Consider the following 16,688-nt stretch of genomic DNA (forward strand, 5'->3'; position numbering starts at 1 on the left):
CCGTTTTTAACCCAAAAATAAATAAATGAATCTAAAAAAAAAAGAAGAAGAAGAAAAAGACGGGAATAGAAGGGGAAAAGGGGGTCATACTGCATAATCATTGCACCACAGAGGGTCTAGAATCCAAAAATGCCCGAACCCTACGCTGTAAGGCCCTTAAGGGCGTCTCTGTGGCGCTAAGAACGTGCTCGTGGGCCGGGGCATTTTACCGTTGCTGCTTTCGTTCACAACCCCTTTGGAAAATCCAGGATCACGATTCCTCTTAAGGAAAATCCTGGGTCCGCCCCTGCAAGCTTCCGGATATTAGGCAGAAAACTTTGCGAACTCTTTGATTTGATTTGATTTGATTTGATTTGATCGCCTTTCCACAGTATGGAAACCTACAAGGGCGAACTAAAATTATACGTTCAAAGAAGAAACCCCAAGCAGTTCCAAGCAATCATTTAATCAAGCAATCAACTTCTTAACGAATTAAAAAGAAGTGTACGCAGTGTGCTCAACATAAAGGGGGTAAAGAAAGTACGTTTACAGCTTAAAAAGTCCAGATACTTAAGGATGGAAAATACATTTATGCTGTCCTAAAAATCAAAATCAGTAATACGTCAAATCATAGAAAAATGTACATAGGCGTCAAAATATAGACATTTTTCACGCCTTACAACCTATCCAGAGATTCCAGACCTATATTCATGTAATCAAAATAAAACGAAACAAAACCTTTTCTGGGAAGTTCCTTAACCCACATTTAGTAAAATAATAACCATATAGGTTCAAAATTCAAAGAAAACTATTTAAAAATTAGACCAAAAAGCTTTGTGCGAGGATATCAGTTGGAGAGTGAAGTTGTCTTAAAACCCGTCTAAAAAATTTGATTTGCATAGTACTTAAACTAAACATTATGCTTTTGTGTCACCCGACTTTAAATTTTGGACTTTTTCAGGTCTTCCATGTTAGGATAAAAATGTAAATGTTATTTAGATCTAAATAAAATTAGATTTTAAAAATCTAAATCTCATTGGACTTCAAGTTTGTTTTGCATCATAAGATCAACAAAATCAACACCTTTAGCTTGATTCAGCGGTATCCTTTGAGGCTGGCTCAAACTTTTTTTGAATTTTTAAAAGGGGAATACCAGGAGCAACATCAATTAATAATCCATACTGCAGGTTGTTTAGGCAAACACAATGTTTTCTCAGCCATTTTACTCAAACAATTTGATATTGGAACAAAACTTTGAGTCTGGCGAGACTAGCTAGTTTGACTAAAGCCTCTGTCTGTGTTCAGTTGATAGCTATGTCGCGCAATTTGACCTTAACTTACAATTACGTGAACTGACACAGGGGCGTGAGCGTGGCTATGTTAATTTCTCTGTACGCGAACCAGCTACTGCACTGGAACAAAGAGCTTATTTAAAGGCAATCTTTTTGGTTAATGATTTAGGCTAATGAAAGTATATTTTGTTCTTTTCCTGACAGTTTAGAAAAAAATATTAATAATATATTTGTATACCATCCATAGTGATTTATCTAATAAGGGTTACGCAAATGATTTTGGCTGAAGAGTACGTGTTGACATAAGCCTCGTCCTTGCTTTTTCCTTATATTTTGAAAAAAATAATTAATATTTATGCCGTATTTATACATAACGGTTGTGCGTTTGATTCTCTTATCTATGGCTAGTTTTTTCATGAATAAGTTTTTTGGTTTGTTTTATTTTTTCTGAATTTTGCGACTTTGCAAATGTCGATGATGATACAAATACACTTTCGATTATTATAGTATCACGACATGGCGAAAACGCATGATAAGGAGTCCTAAGCACTTTGCTACACAGTAGTCGATACTTCATGAATATTTAACCGAAAATGGGTGTCATCGATACATGACCGACCCGTGACAGCATTATGTACTGTACATGTACTTATGTACATGTACATGTATATATGTACACGCAACGCAGATTAGACATTTACACGTACACGGCTGTACTGCAAAACTTATGAACCTGAACAGCTTATTTAGTTGAAAAAAGCCAAAGTTACCCGTGCAATAAGTTAAACTTCACCCCCGATTATGATCGAGATTATACAGCGATATTTTCAGTCTGCAACTGCGCAAGTTCGGTGTGAATCACAACAGGTCAGCCTCGGGTTAGTCATTTGGTTTTAATCACGCCTAGCCTGTAGATGAACGCTGTCTGGTGACGGTAAGCTACATACAGTACATGACTACGTGCCAGGCAAGCTACTCATGATTCACAATCGTATGTCATAAAATGCTGATACTGACGGGCCTGTGTTCCTATTCCTCCATGGCCTAACTAGGACCTATACCTTCTTTCATGTCTTTGTTCAAGGGAGGAACCACATCGGTCTTGCAAGGAGTTTACAACCGAATAAACTGAAATTAATGTCTTTTTACATAAGGAGAATGTCAAGCCCATGCCAGCAGATGAGGAAACCAGATTTTTGGGACTAGTGCCAGTCTGTGCAACATGAGCTTGAACTTGGTGGTTTGCAACCATGCTCAACCGCTTCAGACAAGTTGTCAACAATGTGATTGCAAACATGCCCCAGAACCGTAGCCTAAAAGATGTGGAGGATATGCAGGACACCAGCGGCCGTGGTCTGCAGGAGAAGTATTCCTACACAAGGCCGGAATTTCTCCAGCTCAGCTCTGAGGAAGTGTCCATCGCTTCCGACTCTGTCATCAGACCAATCATGGTTCCCAGGGATTTATCCAAGCTGCCATGGCACTGTGGATATGCAGAGTAAGATTACTTTGTCCAAAATTTAAAGAATTTGAGAAATTAAATCTTTTTTTACAAGGACTTTTCAAACAGAATTTTTTTCTCCAACACCCTTTTTTTTTGTTTCATTTCATTTATATGTATAAGTAATTTATATCCAACAGCGTATGCTTGTTATAGGCCCCCTACTCTGTAAATCTTAGCAGGATGAAAACTCATAAAACAAACAGTGGCTTGAGGATTAAGCTAAAATTTGATTTAATACTAAGAAGCGACTCAAATTAAAAATTGGTAAAATCACAAGATATTTGAATTCAGCATTTTGTTGAGCTACATGTAACAGATTTTGGAAACAAATTGTGTCTTTAAAAATTAGTACTAAGTATTTTAATATAGTAAGACTGATGAAGAATTTGAGCAAACATTGGAGCGTACATTACATGCACAGATATTATAACGTGAAACTACTATGGTACAGAATAAACCATACAATGTGAAATCAACATTTGAAATGACAGAGTTGGGCTATGGCCCTACCAACAACTGGAGGGATTATTGTAATTTTCATATGACTTGGGGTCATCTGGCGCTAAACTGGCGCTAAACTGTTTTAAGAGTAAGATCAGATCACACTCAGTGTTGGGGTTGACATGAACAAGGAAATTACCAGGGAAGTGAGACGAAGGAGGAAACCTTTTTGATGGAATTGCACCTGTTATTTAACACTGAAAACAAGCCTGGATAAGGGAAATTGTGACCAGGAACCATGAGTGGGAAAATAAAGAGCGTGACTTGCAAATAATTTGAGTTTACACGTGTAATAAAGGCTGTATCAAATATTGAACCAAGGTATTGCACGTGTACATAGATTCACTCATAAGAATTAAGTGTTTTTGGCGTATAATTTTTTTATTGACAGAAATTAGTTTCCATTGTTGAAGAGAAAAAACAAAAGTTAAATTTCATTTTGTACAGCCATGTAGATGAATCCCGCTTGTGACACACTATATATCAAGAAGGACCCTGTTTAAGAGGATTGCTGTGCCAGCTCTTTTTCAGAATACACTGTCATGGTACTGTCACAAATAAGCTTGCGCAACAGTTGTTACATCATGTGCTTCGTTCATCAGGGTCATTTTGATGTACAAAGATCTTGGACCCTGACTTGTTGCAGAGCCAAAGCGAATTCACAAATTAAAGTGGCAAGTTTCCAATGATTTCACACTCAGGGCGGCCAATGGAGGGAAGAGCAAATTCAACGAGGACCAGGCAGCTGCCAGCCACTTTGTCCTCAAAGGTCATAACCAGGAGAAGGTAGCCGTGGGAGCGGAGGACAGATCCACGACTGGGGTTAGTAGGGCTGGCTGTGGCTGGAAATGGCACACGTGCCTATGGGAGAAGCATGGAGCCGCTAACTAGTGGCTTATATAAGCATATGGGTTCTTGCTAGCCGTAGCCAAGTAATGCAGACATGGCTTAAATACTACAGGTATCATCAATCATGGAAACCTTTTCATGGGGTTCGAATCAGTAGCGTAAAAAGGTTCGACAGTAGAGAGCGTAATGAATATGCACGACCCTGATGTCATCACGGCTATATTCGTGTCGTCACATACAGCACATACATGTACGTTTGAGAGGACTTGTTAAAAGTGATGACTATAAATTAAGGGGGCGACAGTAGAAAGAGGACTTGTTAAAAGTGATGACTCGGTTAAGGGCGCGACATTAGAAGGTAATGGGGCGACAGTAGAAAGAGGACTTGTGAAAAGTAATAATGGGGCGACAGTAGATGGTGGTGGCACGACAGCAGAAAGAGGACTTGTTAAACGTCGGCCTAATGATTATTTTGGCGCGACAGTAAAAAGAAGACTTGTGAAAAGTAAGGACTGCCGGTTAATGGGGCGACAGTAGGGGGGTGGTGGCGCATACATGCTTTTTTGTGATAAATATGTATTAATCATGGGCTTTTGGTGATGTCATATACATGCATATTCATTACTCGCTCTACTATCGAACCTTTTTATGCTGCCGTTCGAATCAGTTCCACTTGTCTAAAGCTGGGCCTAATGAATCTAATGGCCCAGTTTGGTGCCTAACAGTATCCCTTTCATTCTGTTGAGATCATTCAGCAGTAAGATGGCAAGAAACATACCAACAATAATATAACAATGGAATGTCTACATGCAGAAATATTTGCTCAAGGTCTTGTTTCTACTGTTATCTATAACTTTCAGGTGAACAAATAAACAGGACCTTGAAAAATTGGCCCCTAGATGGCACACTTCTCTCAAAGAAAACCCTAGTAGAAGGAATGTTTTCATTGTAATTACCTTTGAAAGGCCTAACTCTACATGTACATCTGGAAGCACTGGGAGATAAAGTAACTGCCTTCTAAGCTATTTCTAATTCAGGAAATCAAGATTAAATTCCGACATTGAAGCGCATTGCTTATGTACCAGATGAGTTCTTTCTCATCAATTCATATTTTCAAAAATAATTCCCCCAAGGACCCAGACGACATCCCGATGACCTACTTTGCCATCTTTGACGGCCACGCGGGGACCGGGGCTGCCCTCATGTCGGCCAACACGCTCCACTACCAGATCCTAGAGAAGCTGGACCGGGTCTACGAGCTCCTGGTCAACAGCACACCCGAGCACCGGCAGTTTTCTCGCCGGGGTGACCTGCGGCCCCATAAGTGGCCCTTCTCAGAGACAGAGGTGTCAGTGGAGAGCCTGGTTACTGGTGCCCTGGAGGCCGCCTTCGTTGACATGGTAGGAGTTGGATATTGATTTTTCCATCAGCCGTAGATGGTAACCATTAAAAATTTTTAGTGTGTTCTGCCCTGTCTAAAGAAATTAATGGTCAAAGATTGATTTGTCAGTGTCGTAATATGGAATGGCTCTCAATATTAGCCGGTAGTTACGGGACTGAAGATCATCAGTATACATGCACGTAATAAAAAAATTCGCTTCCTCATGTTGGCCTACTAGGTATTAAGGTTATTCATTAATGTTTTAAAGGGTAGAGATTATTGGCAAATGTATATTTCTTCTCTGTCTTTACCAATCCTCTCCCACCATGTTCTGATCAATCACAGCAATGGTTGTACAACCACACTGTGTGTCTGGACAATGTGTGTGTCAACCTACAACATGTAATCATTTATTCATAGTTCATTGAGTTGGCACTTTTTTTTTTGACAACTTCCCTGTTGGACTGGATTTTATGGATTGGGCTGTGTCCCTTTACTCTCTGAACCCACCTCTTTTCAGACCTTTTTTTTATCTTCTTTTGACTGCCCAGGATGATCAAATAAGGCAAGAGAAGCTGTACTTTTCTGTGTCAGGAGGCTGCACGGTGCTAGTTGCCCTGTTTCTGCTGGGAAAGCTGTACATAGCCAATGCAGGAGATAGCAGGTAGGCAAATTGCTTTCAACTGAAAGCACAGTAGGCAGAGCCCTAATCAGGAATCTGGTTGTGGCTATGAATACCCATTGTAACAAGGCCAATTATGAAATCATAGCCATAGCCACGAAAGCGTAATTTGGGACTTAATGACATATATGAAGGAGCAGTGATACTTTGCCTCAGTTGAAAGCAGAACAGACACAGTAAATTGAGTTCCCGATATGACATGAAATCCAGGGTTCCAATATTAAAATGAGTCTGCACCACACTTTCATTGGCGAGGGTTACAAGCAGTTTTGGTTTCGGTTAAGCTGAATGAGAAGCTTGACGCTTCATTTTCTGTAGACACATCACCACATGACACACACTGTGAAATGTGATATGCTTTTTTTAGGCACGGTTCCGGCGGTTGGATTGGAATCCAGAGCTGTTTGATATGATGAACATGATCGGAACTGGGAATCGTTGGTTTAAATTAAGTGTAAAATGTATGCATGCACATATAAAATATGGCTCTGTAAACGTGATGCACATCAACACCTGTAGCCTGTGGGTGAGAGTACTCGTGATCGTCAGTTACGATATGCAATGCAGCGTCAACCTCACAGAAATAGAAACCAGCTAATTGACATTGTCATGACTTCTGAAATGTGGAGTCAGCTCTGTAATTCTATGACACAGTCAAAGACTTCCCTCAGCGTGCATACATACTTGAAAACTAAGAAAGCTGGCTTTAAAGGAAGAGTCATACGCAGCTGTATGATTTCCATGTTGCATCGTTATCATAGCAGTTTCAGAAACATCAGAACTGTTGCCTGTCCTTTGTCAATTGTCCCAACTACAGAATCTACATTGGCTTGAATATAAATCTTTTTACTTGATTACTGTGCATACAGGCACATGTACATATCATACAAGATTATGTAATCAATCTACAGGTAGAGTGTAAAACAACCAATGTACGTGTTCTGAATCCATAGACATATATGTACCGTAAGTGCATAATATTGGTTTCAAGTACTAAATTGTTAATGTGCTCCATTCTAAATATAACTTTTATGCTGTTACATACATGTATGTAATGAAGTAAATGTGTGTATTCAACATGTCATTAAGCCTTCAATGTCCAGTTCAGAGGCAATGATGTTAAATTACAAGTAAGAGACAGTAGTCATGTATATTTTAACGTGCCATTTCAGAAAAGAAATGCACTGAAACTATATTTTTTCAAGCAAATTATAATAATCTCCAAAGACATTACTGTGTTCAAAATTATCCTTTTTCCCCAGGTTGTCCGTCAGAAAGATATACTTGGTTTTGCAAAACGGCCCCTTCCATTATTATAAATCTACAACTATGTCAAGTTATTAAATTGGCATTTTATTGCCGACAATTACATCTGTCTTTTACTTCAACAAATTACCGCATTTTCTGTCCAACTTTCCACAACAGTGGCTCGATAAAATGTTGTTTTTTTCCATTCAGTGTCATTTGCTACAGACTGGGGTTTTCCCACTGGTTTAAATGGATGTACATGTATTCTGTCCTTTCATGAGTGTTCACTTTGCGTGAACTTCAGTATACAATACCATCCTCACTGTCAATAGGTGTGGCCTTTGTTGCAATGTAGTAAAGGTCAAGTATGTCTGAATGCGGACACAATTTTAAGTTCTTTCATGACCTGATGAATCAACTAAAAGAGAACAAAGCTACTTGTACATGTATCTGGTAAAGCGTTCATATGGGAAAATGCAGTGGAAAACTTCCAGAATCATGACGTCGTCTCTGTGGTTAGAATTTATGTCTGCGTTGTAGCAGTGACATTAGGGCATTTGAAATGATTGGGGATACCATTAGTGATTGACATGTAGCATGTATTGATCTTATGTATGCCATTTCATAATGGCAGAATCATTCTATGGAATGGTGTAAAGGTCAATCGTACGATTACCTTGAGTTTTATTTGCTGTGCTTTTATGCTCATGTCAAGTGCATGTATGACCACTGCATTAAACAGATTTTTTTTTAAAGAAATTAAACTGACTGATTTTCAAGACAGGGTTTATTTATTTATTTGTTTTTTTTTTCAGTCTCTGTGTTATATCATTTTTGACAATCCCTGCAGAGCCATCATATGTAAGGGTTCAGAGGTCATTCCCATGTCGACTGACTTCAATCCGGTAACGGAGAGACAGAGAGTGCAATACTTAGCAAGCGTAAAGCCCGAGCTGCTGGGTGACGAGTTCTCCGCCTTGGAATTCCAAAAGCGGGTCCACCGAAAGGACATCGGCAAGAAAGTGATGTACAGGGATTGTACCATGACAGGATGGTGAGTAACTCCTGCTTGACCTCCTCAATTACCTTGCCTCCTCTCCTCCTGTGAGTGTCTCAAGGGAAGACAAGGGGATAAGTGTTCCAAATTCTCCCCCCCCCGAAGAAAAAGCCAAAAGAAAAGGAGGATAGGGGATGAAACTTGGCAACATTGCTTGAAAATACCAAGCACAAGAACCCTTCCACTGTGGGGGGGTTTTTTTGGTTTGCTGAGTGCTGCCCTACCCGTCTCTCCCGAAATTCTTGATGATACCCATGAGCCCCGTTCCCCTCCCCCCTTGTAAAAGTTGCTCTCTATTTTGTTTCGTTTCAAGCTCATTAAAGTTTAGCCATTTTTATTTCCATTTTCTCCTCGTGCAGCAGAAATTCTTCAGAAATATAGAAAAGCTTCCCAAAGAAGCACAGCATCTTCAAACTGGTTTTTTTTCTGCATATTTTGATATAACAGCAACTGTATACAAACCAGAACTTTCTGCTTGTGTTTTTGCATTCTTTGTTAATCAGTAGTTACTCTACATGGAGTTTTTTAGGGTGGCAAATTGGGGGAATATGCTTCTCCCTTATTTTTATCAGACTTGTGGATCTGTTTAGAGGTTTTATCACTCAGAATTTGGCTACTTTTGCTCTTCTATTCCTGTTCTGTACAGCTGCAAATTTTGCCTTGTTGGCCATTAAAAGCCCTAAAGAGTCAAATTATTTAGTGACCAATGTACCACCGTGCTGGGTATCTTGGGTTTTTTTCGATCGTCTCATCTTGCCCCATGCTTTCCCGCTTGTCATCAGGACATACAAGCTTGTCACAGAGGAGGACCTGAATTTCCCCCTGGTGGTGGGTGAAGGTAAGAAGGCCCGCCTGCTGGCGACCATCGGTGTGACCAGAGGGTTCGGGGATCATGATCTGAAGGTTCAAGGCACCGACATTGCCATCAAGCCCTTCCTCACACCAGTGCCAGAGGTAAGACACTGCAGCTGAGTCAGTTTTACTGTTTGAATATTCAAACATTATATCTTCCATTTGACTGAATATTTGAATATTCAATTTTACCAAAGTCACACATAAGCAAAGAACTTTAAAGGAAGGGAAAGTTTGGTCTTATTGTTCAGCCGGTGCGTTTAACTGCCTTAGAATGCAGTTTTGTTACCAACCAGTTTAACTTTCCCTTCTTTACTCTTTTGATTTTTCACCTCCGAATACTTGATTTTGCCAGTAAATATTCCAACATTTAATAATCGATCGCATATCTGAATAATTGGCACAGCACTACAGACGACCTGCGTGCCATAATTAGGGGCATCAATGATAGATGCCTGCTGATTGCATTGCTGTCCACCAAGCGTGACCCTAATTGCAGAATCTATGAGCATGATGTTGCATCACCATCAGTCCCCCCTATGCATCGTTCTTGAAAACATCTTTGCTCCCTGGGGAGTACGCGCAGGCTTGACGCTGCATGTGTCAGTGTTCGCAGCCAGCCAGACTTCACTACCTCCGTTGAAACAAAAGAACCATTTCTGCTCGGAGTATCATTTGTACCAATGCTGAGTGCTGCGTTGAGTTTCAGATAATGAGCACGCACCAGGCCGCGTCTGCAAACGAAAATGTACGAGACATTGTGTTTTGAATTGGTCTGCGTGATCTGAATTACGCACGAGTGTGTTTGTGGAAAGGCTTAACCTTGTTTGCTATATGTAAATATACACAACTTGTTGGATCACAAAAAGAGTTGCTTTGTATTCATAACAGACTGCTGTCGGTTTGGTGTCTAACCATAAATGTTTATTGTTCAGAATGAGTTGTTATAAACAGTATGCTCGCTGCTGTGGCACCTTAAATACATCTACTGTACATGTATATTCCATTAATCTGTATAGAGCTCTGCACTCTGATGCCAATGGCTGTACTTTAGTGAGAAAGACAAACTCCTGTTAGTCCCATTAATTTCTCAGTTTGTCATCACATTGTTTCCCACTTCACAGAGTGGGTTTCTGCCCTTAAAATCTCATGTTATCCATTTCGATTTTTGCTGGGTTTTTTTTTTGGGGGGGGGCAGGTAGGGGCTTGATATCTCTTAGATGGGACTGTAAATCATGTCTTCCAGCTACTTTTGTCGGTGTCTGGGGCTGTTGCAGCAGAGTGACTGTTGCATTGTTTTTCCCTACCAACAGGTCAAAGTGTACAACCTCTTTGACCAGGAGCACACGGAGAACGACGTACTGGTCTTGGCCACAGACGGCTTGTGGGACATTCTCAGTAACGAGAAGGTGGTGGAGATCGTGATGGAGGTCATGCTGAGCTTCCCTCCCGGGGATTACAAGAGGTACAAAAAGGCTTTGGCTACGGCTAGGAAACATTTATCAGCATTTGAGGAAAACAGTTACACATGTTGTGGGTAAACATATTCTCATGAAGTAGAGAAATGTGTACCAATGTGGGAGAACAACTTGAAGAAGAACAAAACAAAATTTTGAGTGAAATATTCCTTTTCTGCAACTAAATGGAAAAACCAAGAATTATGGCAGTTCTTACACAGGAATTGTTAGACCGATTGGTTGTCATTTATTTTCTTCTTTTTTAAATTCAGGTATGCTTCAGCGGCACAAGAGCTGATCATGGCAGCCAGGGGGATCCTCAAATCCAACGGCTGGCGGACCAAGGATGGAAAGCCGGGATCCGGCGACGACATCTCGGTGTTCATCGTCCCTCTGTGCCACCACATTGGCCTGTCACCCCAGAACAGCTGGACGGAGTCCCACGACACCTCTGGTCTCGGCTCGTCAGACAGTCCACAGTGAGACCCAGAATTTTTCGCTGGGAGAAGCAACCAACTAAATTCAGGTGTGCCTGTTCAACCAATCAGCCTAGCCCTTAATTGTCCCGTAATTATCCAGCAACGATATGCTGCTTTCTTTTTTTTTTCCTTTTAAGTCTAATGGTGAAAATTCCACAAGTGGTGATGGTGCAGAGAGAGACCAAAATAGGGAAACAATATTAAAATTGCTAATTATTGTAGTGTGTGCTTGCCAATTTGTATGCGCGAGACTAATTGAGGGCGCTATGCAATCTACTATTACAGTCAAGTAAGGGCATGTCCTTGTTGTTGATAGGATGCTGGTTGCAGACTGATCTGTGTGCCTAGAAAATCAAGCCCCTGTCAGCAAATTGGGCAATTTAATGAGGAAACGTCATTTAGAATGAAATAGCTGACATCAAGACTGCTCGAGTACGTTACGTTTGTGTGAGTCATTGTGCTGATTGACCCAACTTAGTGCGTGCTTCATTTGGGGTGTGCGCTGTGGGAATATCAGACTGACTCAACTGAATGTCCACAAGCCGTATCCCGAGTGTGTATCTCTTACTAGTGTTGATTGAACCTGAATACACACAAGTGTGCATGGCAACGAAAAATGGTGCTGAGTGGCATTCAACTGAACCATTTCTTCACTTTGCTCTGGAGGGCACAGTCTGGTGTGGATTCCAGAGCATTGTTTACGGGTTCAGTCCAGTACTACTGGTTAACGTGGAACATCTTTGATCTTAAAGTATTATCAACCATAGGCTTGGCTGACGGCACGCCGGTCAATCGCACTGGGCCCAGTCTCCTGAGGTAGAATCACTGGTTATATCAGTAGCTACGTACACGTCATCCGTTTTACTACGAAGTGACGTGTAGGATAGTTTTGGTGCACCGCGAAGTGACGTACCATCCATAGACTTTGTGCACACGATACGTCAGTTCGTGGTGCGGCAACCATCCACGATATGTCACTTCATGGTGTACCCAATGATGTATATCAAAATGGACATGAGGGAGCCAGGAGAGCAACCTGCTATGACAGCAGTTGGCTTGAATGCTTGCAGGCAGGTGGCAAGGAACATCAGGAACTAGTCACTTGTCAACAAACAGTCCGCTGTTGCAATCACTGTAATATTTGAGAGATGAACATGGGGTGTGCATGCTGATATTTCATTTCAAGCATTCTTAGTCAAACTGTGGTTAAGACCTTGAAACCACATGGCACTGACTCCCTGGTATGTGTTGAAATATGCACAGCTATCGCTGCCAAACTTTGTAAGTTGATCACGAGTGTTCAACCAGGCTCTAGTCCCGCAGTCTCCAGCATGAATAGATTTAGAAAAGGCCAAAAGTCAAAGTCTCTTCAAGCGCAGTTCTTGGTTGAATCCACAATATTGTAGGATTTGGATTCGCTCTTAAAATGTGCCTTGCAGGATCCATGTCACAGAATTTTGTCTAGATCCAACCCCCCCTTCCCAGCTTTAAATACTGCCCTTGCGGGTCAGTGGGGACCCAGATTTTTAAGCAGTGCACATGACTGATGACTATAAGGAAGTTTTCCATGTTTTACCCAAGTCAGGTTGTCATGGTGTGACCCAACAACAACAGTCACACATAAATTAGCAGCAAGGGCAGCCATCACGTAGATTGGTCTGTATATTTAGGTAATTCTAGAAATTAGGGGTCCTTTCTTTTCATGTCCCTGTCACGTCTGACAGGTGATTTTTGAAGTTCAGAGCACATTTTCCAATTTCCAAGAGGGATGAATTAATGCAAAGTACCTGCCAAACTAATAGTAATAGTTTGAAATCAATTCCGGTGATCATTTCGAATAACAAAGGTCACATGTAACAGGGACACAAAAATGTCACACTTTTGGACCCCGAGTGCATAGAATGACCCATTTGCTTCAGCCAAGCAGGACATTAGGGGAGCATTGTATTCCAGTGATAAGTAAATTGGACAAACAAAAAAAAAAGAGCTGACAAAAGCATGCAGGTGTTTCTGTGGTATCGGTGGAAATTTGTACACATGTATGCCGGCCCTCACTGTAGATACAATGTACATGTACATGCTTTTTTGTTGACTCAACTGCTGTTTATTATCGATGTTCAAAGTTTATCAGTATCCTCAAATGTTAGTCTAGCTACCAGTATGTTAAGCCCTTCTCCTCGGTTCTCAAACCCTGCCTCTTAAAGGAAGTAATAAAGAACGAGTTTGCAATATACGTGTAAAAAAAAAAATGAAATCTTGCAAAATATAAACATCACCTTTTTTCTGCACAATTTTAGCCAAGCTTAGTTGACAGTATTGAAAATAGGTAAGATTCAAAGTAAAACAACTCCACCGTAATTATGTTGAAGGGGGGATTTAGTTTGAGCTTCTTACATTATAATGCATTATTAAATACGTTTGCTCATATGTACTACTTGCAATACATGTACATGTAGACTACCAGTGTAGAGCACTGAAGTGTGACGTCATTTTGTACCAAGAAGTGTAGTACAAACGAATGGAGCGCGTGCGCACGCATATACTGGTTCTCGCACTAATGCCTCTTACATACATAATTATGCATATGACGTATCCACTTTGGTAGTCTGCATAGTGGTGACTAATTAATTTCATGATACATTTAATGTCCATGGATGACCCATCCAAAAGCAATACCTTGCCACAAAGAAGGGAAAATTGAGTCTAGGGTGATCACAAGACACTTTGACAGCACTTAGCCGTCGCCATTTTGCCGTTGGTTTCAGGAATAGATTATTTATGATCAGGGATCAATGATGTATTCAGACATAACAGAAGGACAGAATGTACATAATCATCGTCACTCAAAAGTAAGTACTGTAGTCACGTACAAAATCCCTGTTGGACTAACCGCTGCTCTAGGGTGGTATTATTTGTATAAAATGTATCTCCTGCATATTTATGTGTTGGTACTGCTTGCTGATTGGATATTACTTTTGTGGCAGGCACTTCCAGTTTGAAACTTGGTTTCCTCGTTAGTATGGCCCATGCCCGGAAAAGGAAAGTGTCTTGACAAGAACGCTTACTTTGTACATGTACGTTCATGGGCATGGTGCATGCATTTGACATCACTGGTGGAAAACACCTTTTCCCGCAAGCCAACACAGAAAATTGACAGCGTGGGAACAGTAACTTTGTACATTCAAATGCATGCTGCATACATATTAGCATCTGTGCTTGTAGATTTTTGGGGAAGGGAAGATAACACGAGCTTGCACTCCAATGGAACTCAGACCGATGCGAAATGCACAGAGCACAGCGCCTTGTAACACAATGCCAGGATCAAACGGATAAAAACGCTTGAAGAAAGACTCTGTCATGAGTCAATGGAGCAATTGTTCCAGCCTTGTTATTGTATGTATGAAATTTGCATTAAATGCGGATCGTAATAATGTTATTTGCAGCTGGATACTGATGAGATAAATGTGCCAGTTAAAGTCTAAATGCTGTAATGTGTGAAGCTGAAGGGTTCTTCCAGTTGTGCTGTGTTTGAAGTTGAGCAAGGACCTCGAATGAATGGTGCTGCATATGCTCAGAAGTAAGAAAACGTAGCATTGCAGTTTATCTGGTTTTGATCAGTATGTGTTTAAGAATAGAAAACAAACATGGAGTGTGTACATATGTCCCGGCATACCTGTGAGTCATTTGTGCACATCACTTTATCTTCTTTTGTTTTTTAAAGAAATGACAGCTAATTAGAAAGTGTCCCGTCTTGCCACTTCAAGGCCATACTTTGCATGAGGTAGAGACAGCATAAACTAGAAGTTAATTGTAAAATTCTAGTCCTTGTCTCCTGTGTCTCGCATAACTTGATTGTTGATGCGTTAGTGTATTTTGCCTTTTGTAATGTGTTGTTTGAACCCAGCCAGGGAAGTCTCCTCATGTCCATAAGCAAGATGCTTAACTGCAATGGGAGACTTTTGAAAAACTCGCTGGTGGCAGATACCGGTACTCTAGTCCGTTCACTTTGTTTACATCATATTTGAGTCCATGTGCACATGCTCAAAATAAGAGAAATAATAGACAGACATGTTTGTTGCTGCCAAGTGGCTCAAAAGTCTTTACCACAGTTGCCTCCATGAAAACTTGCAGCCAATCAAGATTGGGTTTGAAGCAGGCAGAGGCATGATTGTCCTCGTATTCATAGGCAAGACACTTTAATGCAGTTGCATCTGTGGGAAACTAAAATGGAGATTAGCTCCCATTGCGTCGCCTTTAATACTTTGTTCATGTCCACCATCTAAACTTTCATTTAGAGCTGGGTTGATACTCAGCTGGTAAATCATGACAACCCTCTCCAAACGTTTGCTGTGATCTCGTTTTGCCAACCAAGAGGTTTTTTTTGTCTCATTTCAAAAGGACGCTGGGGATTCCTCCATCCCATCTCAGTATATTGCCTTGGCAAACAACTGATCTTTAGAGTGACACTGATTTTATCTTGTCTGTTAAGTTGCTACAAAACATTTCTGTACAATAAAGTATAAAAATGCTGTAATTGGATATCATTGTGTGTACAAATAAAGGGAAGTGTAATGTTAAAGTTCTCCCAAGCTTAGCCCAAGTTAGCATAGGAAAAAAATGTATTTTTGTTACATGAAGTGCCAAGATTGTTACTTTCAGATATCAAATTCCAATGAAATATTGGAGGTCTCTATAATTTTATGTAGAGAGCATTTAAATTTCCCAAATTTAGGAATTTTATTTGTTGAGGCATAGGAGCAGTTTGGTTTCTATCACAGAAAGTGGCTTCTACCACTAGAATTTAGATCAAGCACTGGACAGTACAGGCATATCAGAAGTTTTTTTTTAATTGCAATAAAGCAGTGTAGGATGCTTGTATGTACTCCGGCCATTATGAATTTTGTTTATAAGTGTGCATTAATTTACCTATTCAAGTACTATTAGAATAATTTACCTATTCAAGTACTATTAGATTTTGGTAATTTTTGCCACTTCTCATCATATTGATTTCATAAATATTTGTGAATCTGATTATATTTTGTAATATTAATTATTCCAACAAAAGTTTTATAGTACATGTACTGAAAAAAATCTTAACTTTCAAATTCTTGCTTTTTCTCTAGGTATAGATAACAAGGGTTTTCTTCTGTATTAACTTCTTTTATAACTTAAATTCTTACTTTTTTTCTCTAACAAGGGTTTTCTTTTCTTCTGTTTGCCAAAGGATATATTGTCATTGATTTTAAAATTAAAAAAAAAATGTATAGTCGAATTTTAGTTCAAAATTAAAATGCAAATGATTTCTAAAAGGAAGACTTTTGCATATTTTGTTGTAATTGGTCTCTTCCTTTCAAGAAGTCTGTCATCTTTTCCTAGACCATCATCAACCCTGAAAACAAAGCAACAG

General features: G+C 40.1%; 1 protein-coding gene across 8 annotated transcripts; it reads left to right on the plus strand.

Annotated features, from left to right (window-relative positions):
* Positions 1–1,928: 1,928 nt before the first annotated feature.
* Positions 1,929–16,594, plus strand: LOC110986452 (protein phosphatase 1H-like). 8 transcript variants are annotated; one of them, XM_087135821.1, is made up of 9 exons: positions 1,929–2,769; positions 3,978–4,098; positions 5,259–5,525; positions 6,058–6,170; positions 8,287–8,490; positions 9,276–9,447; positions 10,659–10,810; positions 11,075–11,328; positions 14,725–16,594. In XM_087135821.1, the coding sequence occupies exons 1-8, from the start codon at positions 2,522–2,524 to the stop codon at positions 11,283–11,285; spliced, it is 1,488 nt and encodes a 495-aa protein (XP_086991947.1). In that variant the 5' UTR covers positions 1,929–2,521; the 3' UTR covers positions 11,286–11,328; positions 14,725–16,594. The 8 variants fall into 8 exon arrangements, with proteins under 8 accessions (XP_086991947.1, XP_086991946.1, XP_022104014.1 ...); XM_087135820.1 differs by having other exon boundaries at positions 1,929–2,238; positions 2,426–2,769; positions 11,075–16,594; XM_022248322.2 differs by having other exon boundaries at positions 1,929–2,205; positions 2,356–2,769; positions 11,075–16,594.
* The last annotated feature ends 94 nt before the right edge of the window (positions 16,595–16,688 follow it).

Source organism: Acanthaster planci, linkage group LG04, assembly GCF_054643075.1.
Source record: "Acanthaster planci isolate LZ-2023a linkage group LG04, COTS_SCS, whole genome shotgun sequence".
NCBI lineage: Eukaryota > Metazoa > Echinodermata > Asteroidea > Valvatida > Acanthasteridae > Acanthaster > Acanthaster planci.

Bases quoted from the DNA above. Each gene is read 5' to 3' on its own strand.
- LOC110986452 (XM_087135821.1), top strand. From the start codon at position 2,522: ATGCTCAACCGCTTCAGACAAGTTGTCAACAATGTGATTGCAAACATG. The intron at 5,526-6,057 runs GTAGGAGTTGGA...TTGACTGCCCAG, and splicing joins AGGCCGCCTTCGTTGACATG to GATGATCAAATAAGGCAAGA. The intron at 10,811-11,074 runs GTACAAAAAGGC...TTTTAAATTCAG, and splicing joins CCTCCCGGGGATTACAAGAG to GTATGCTTCAGCGGCACAAG.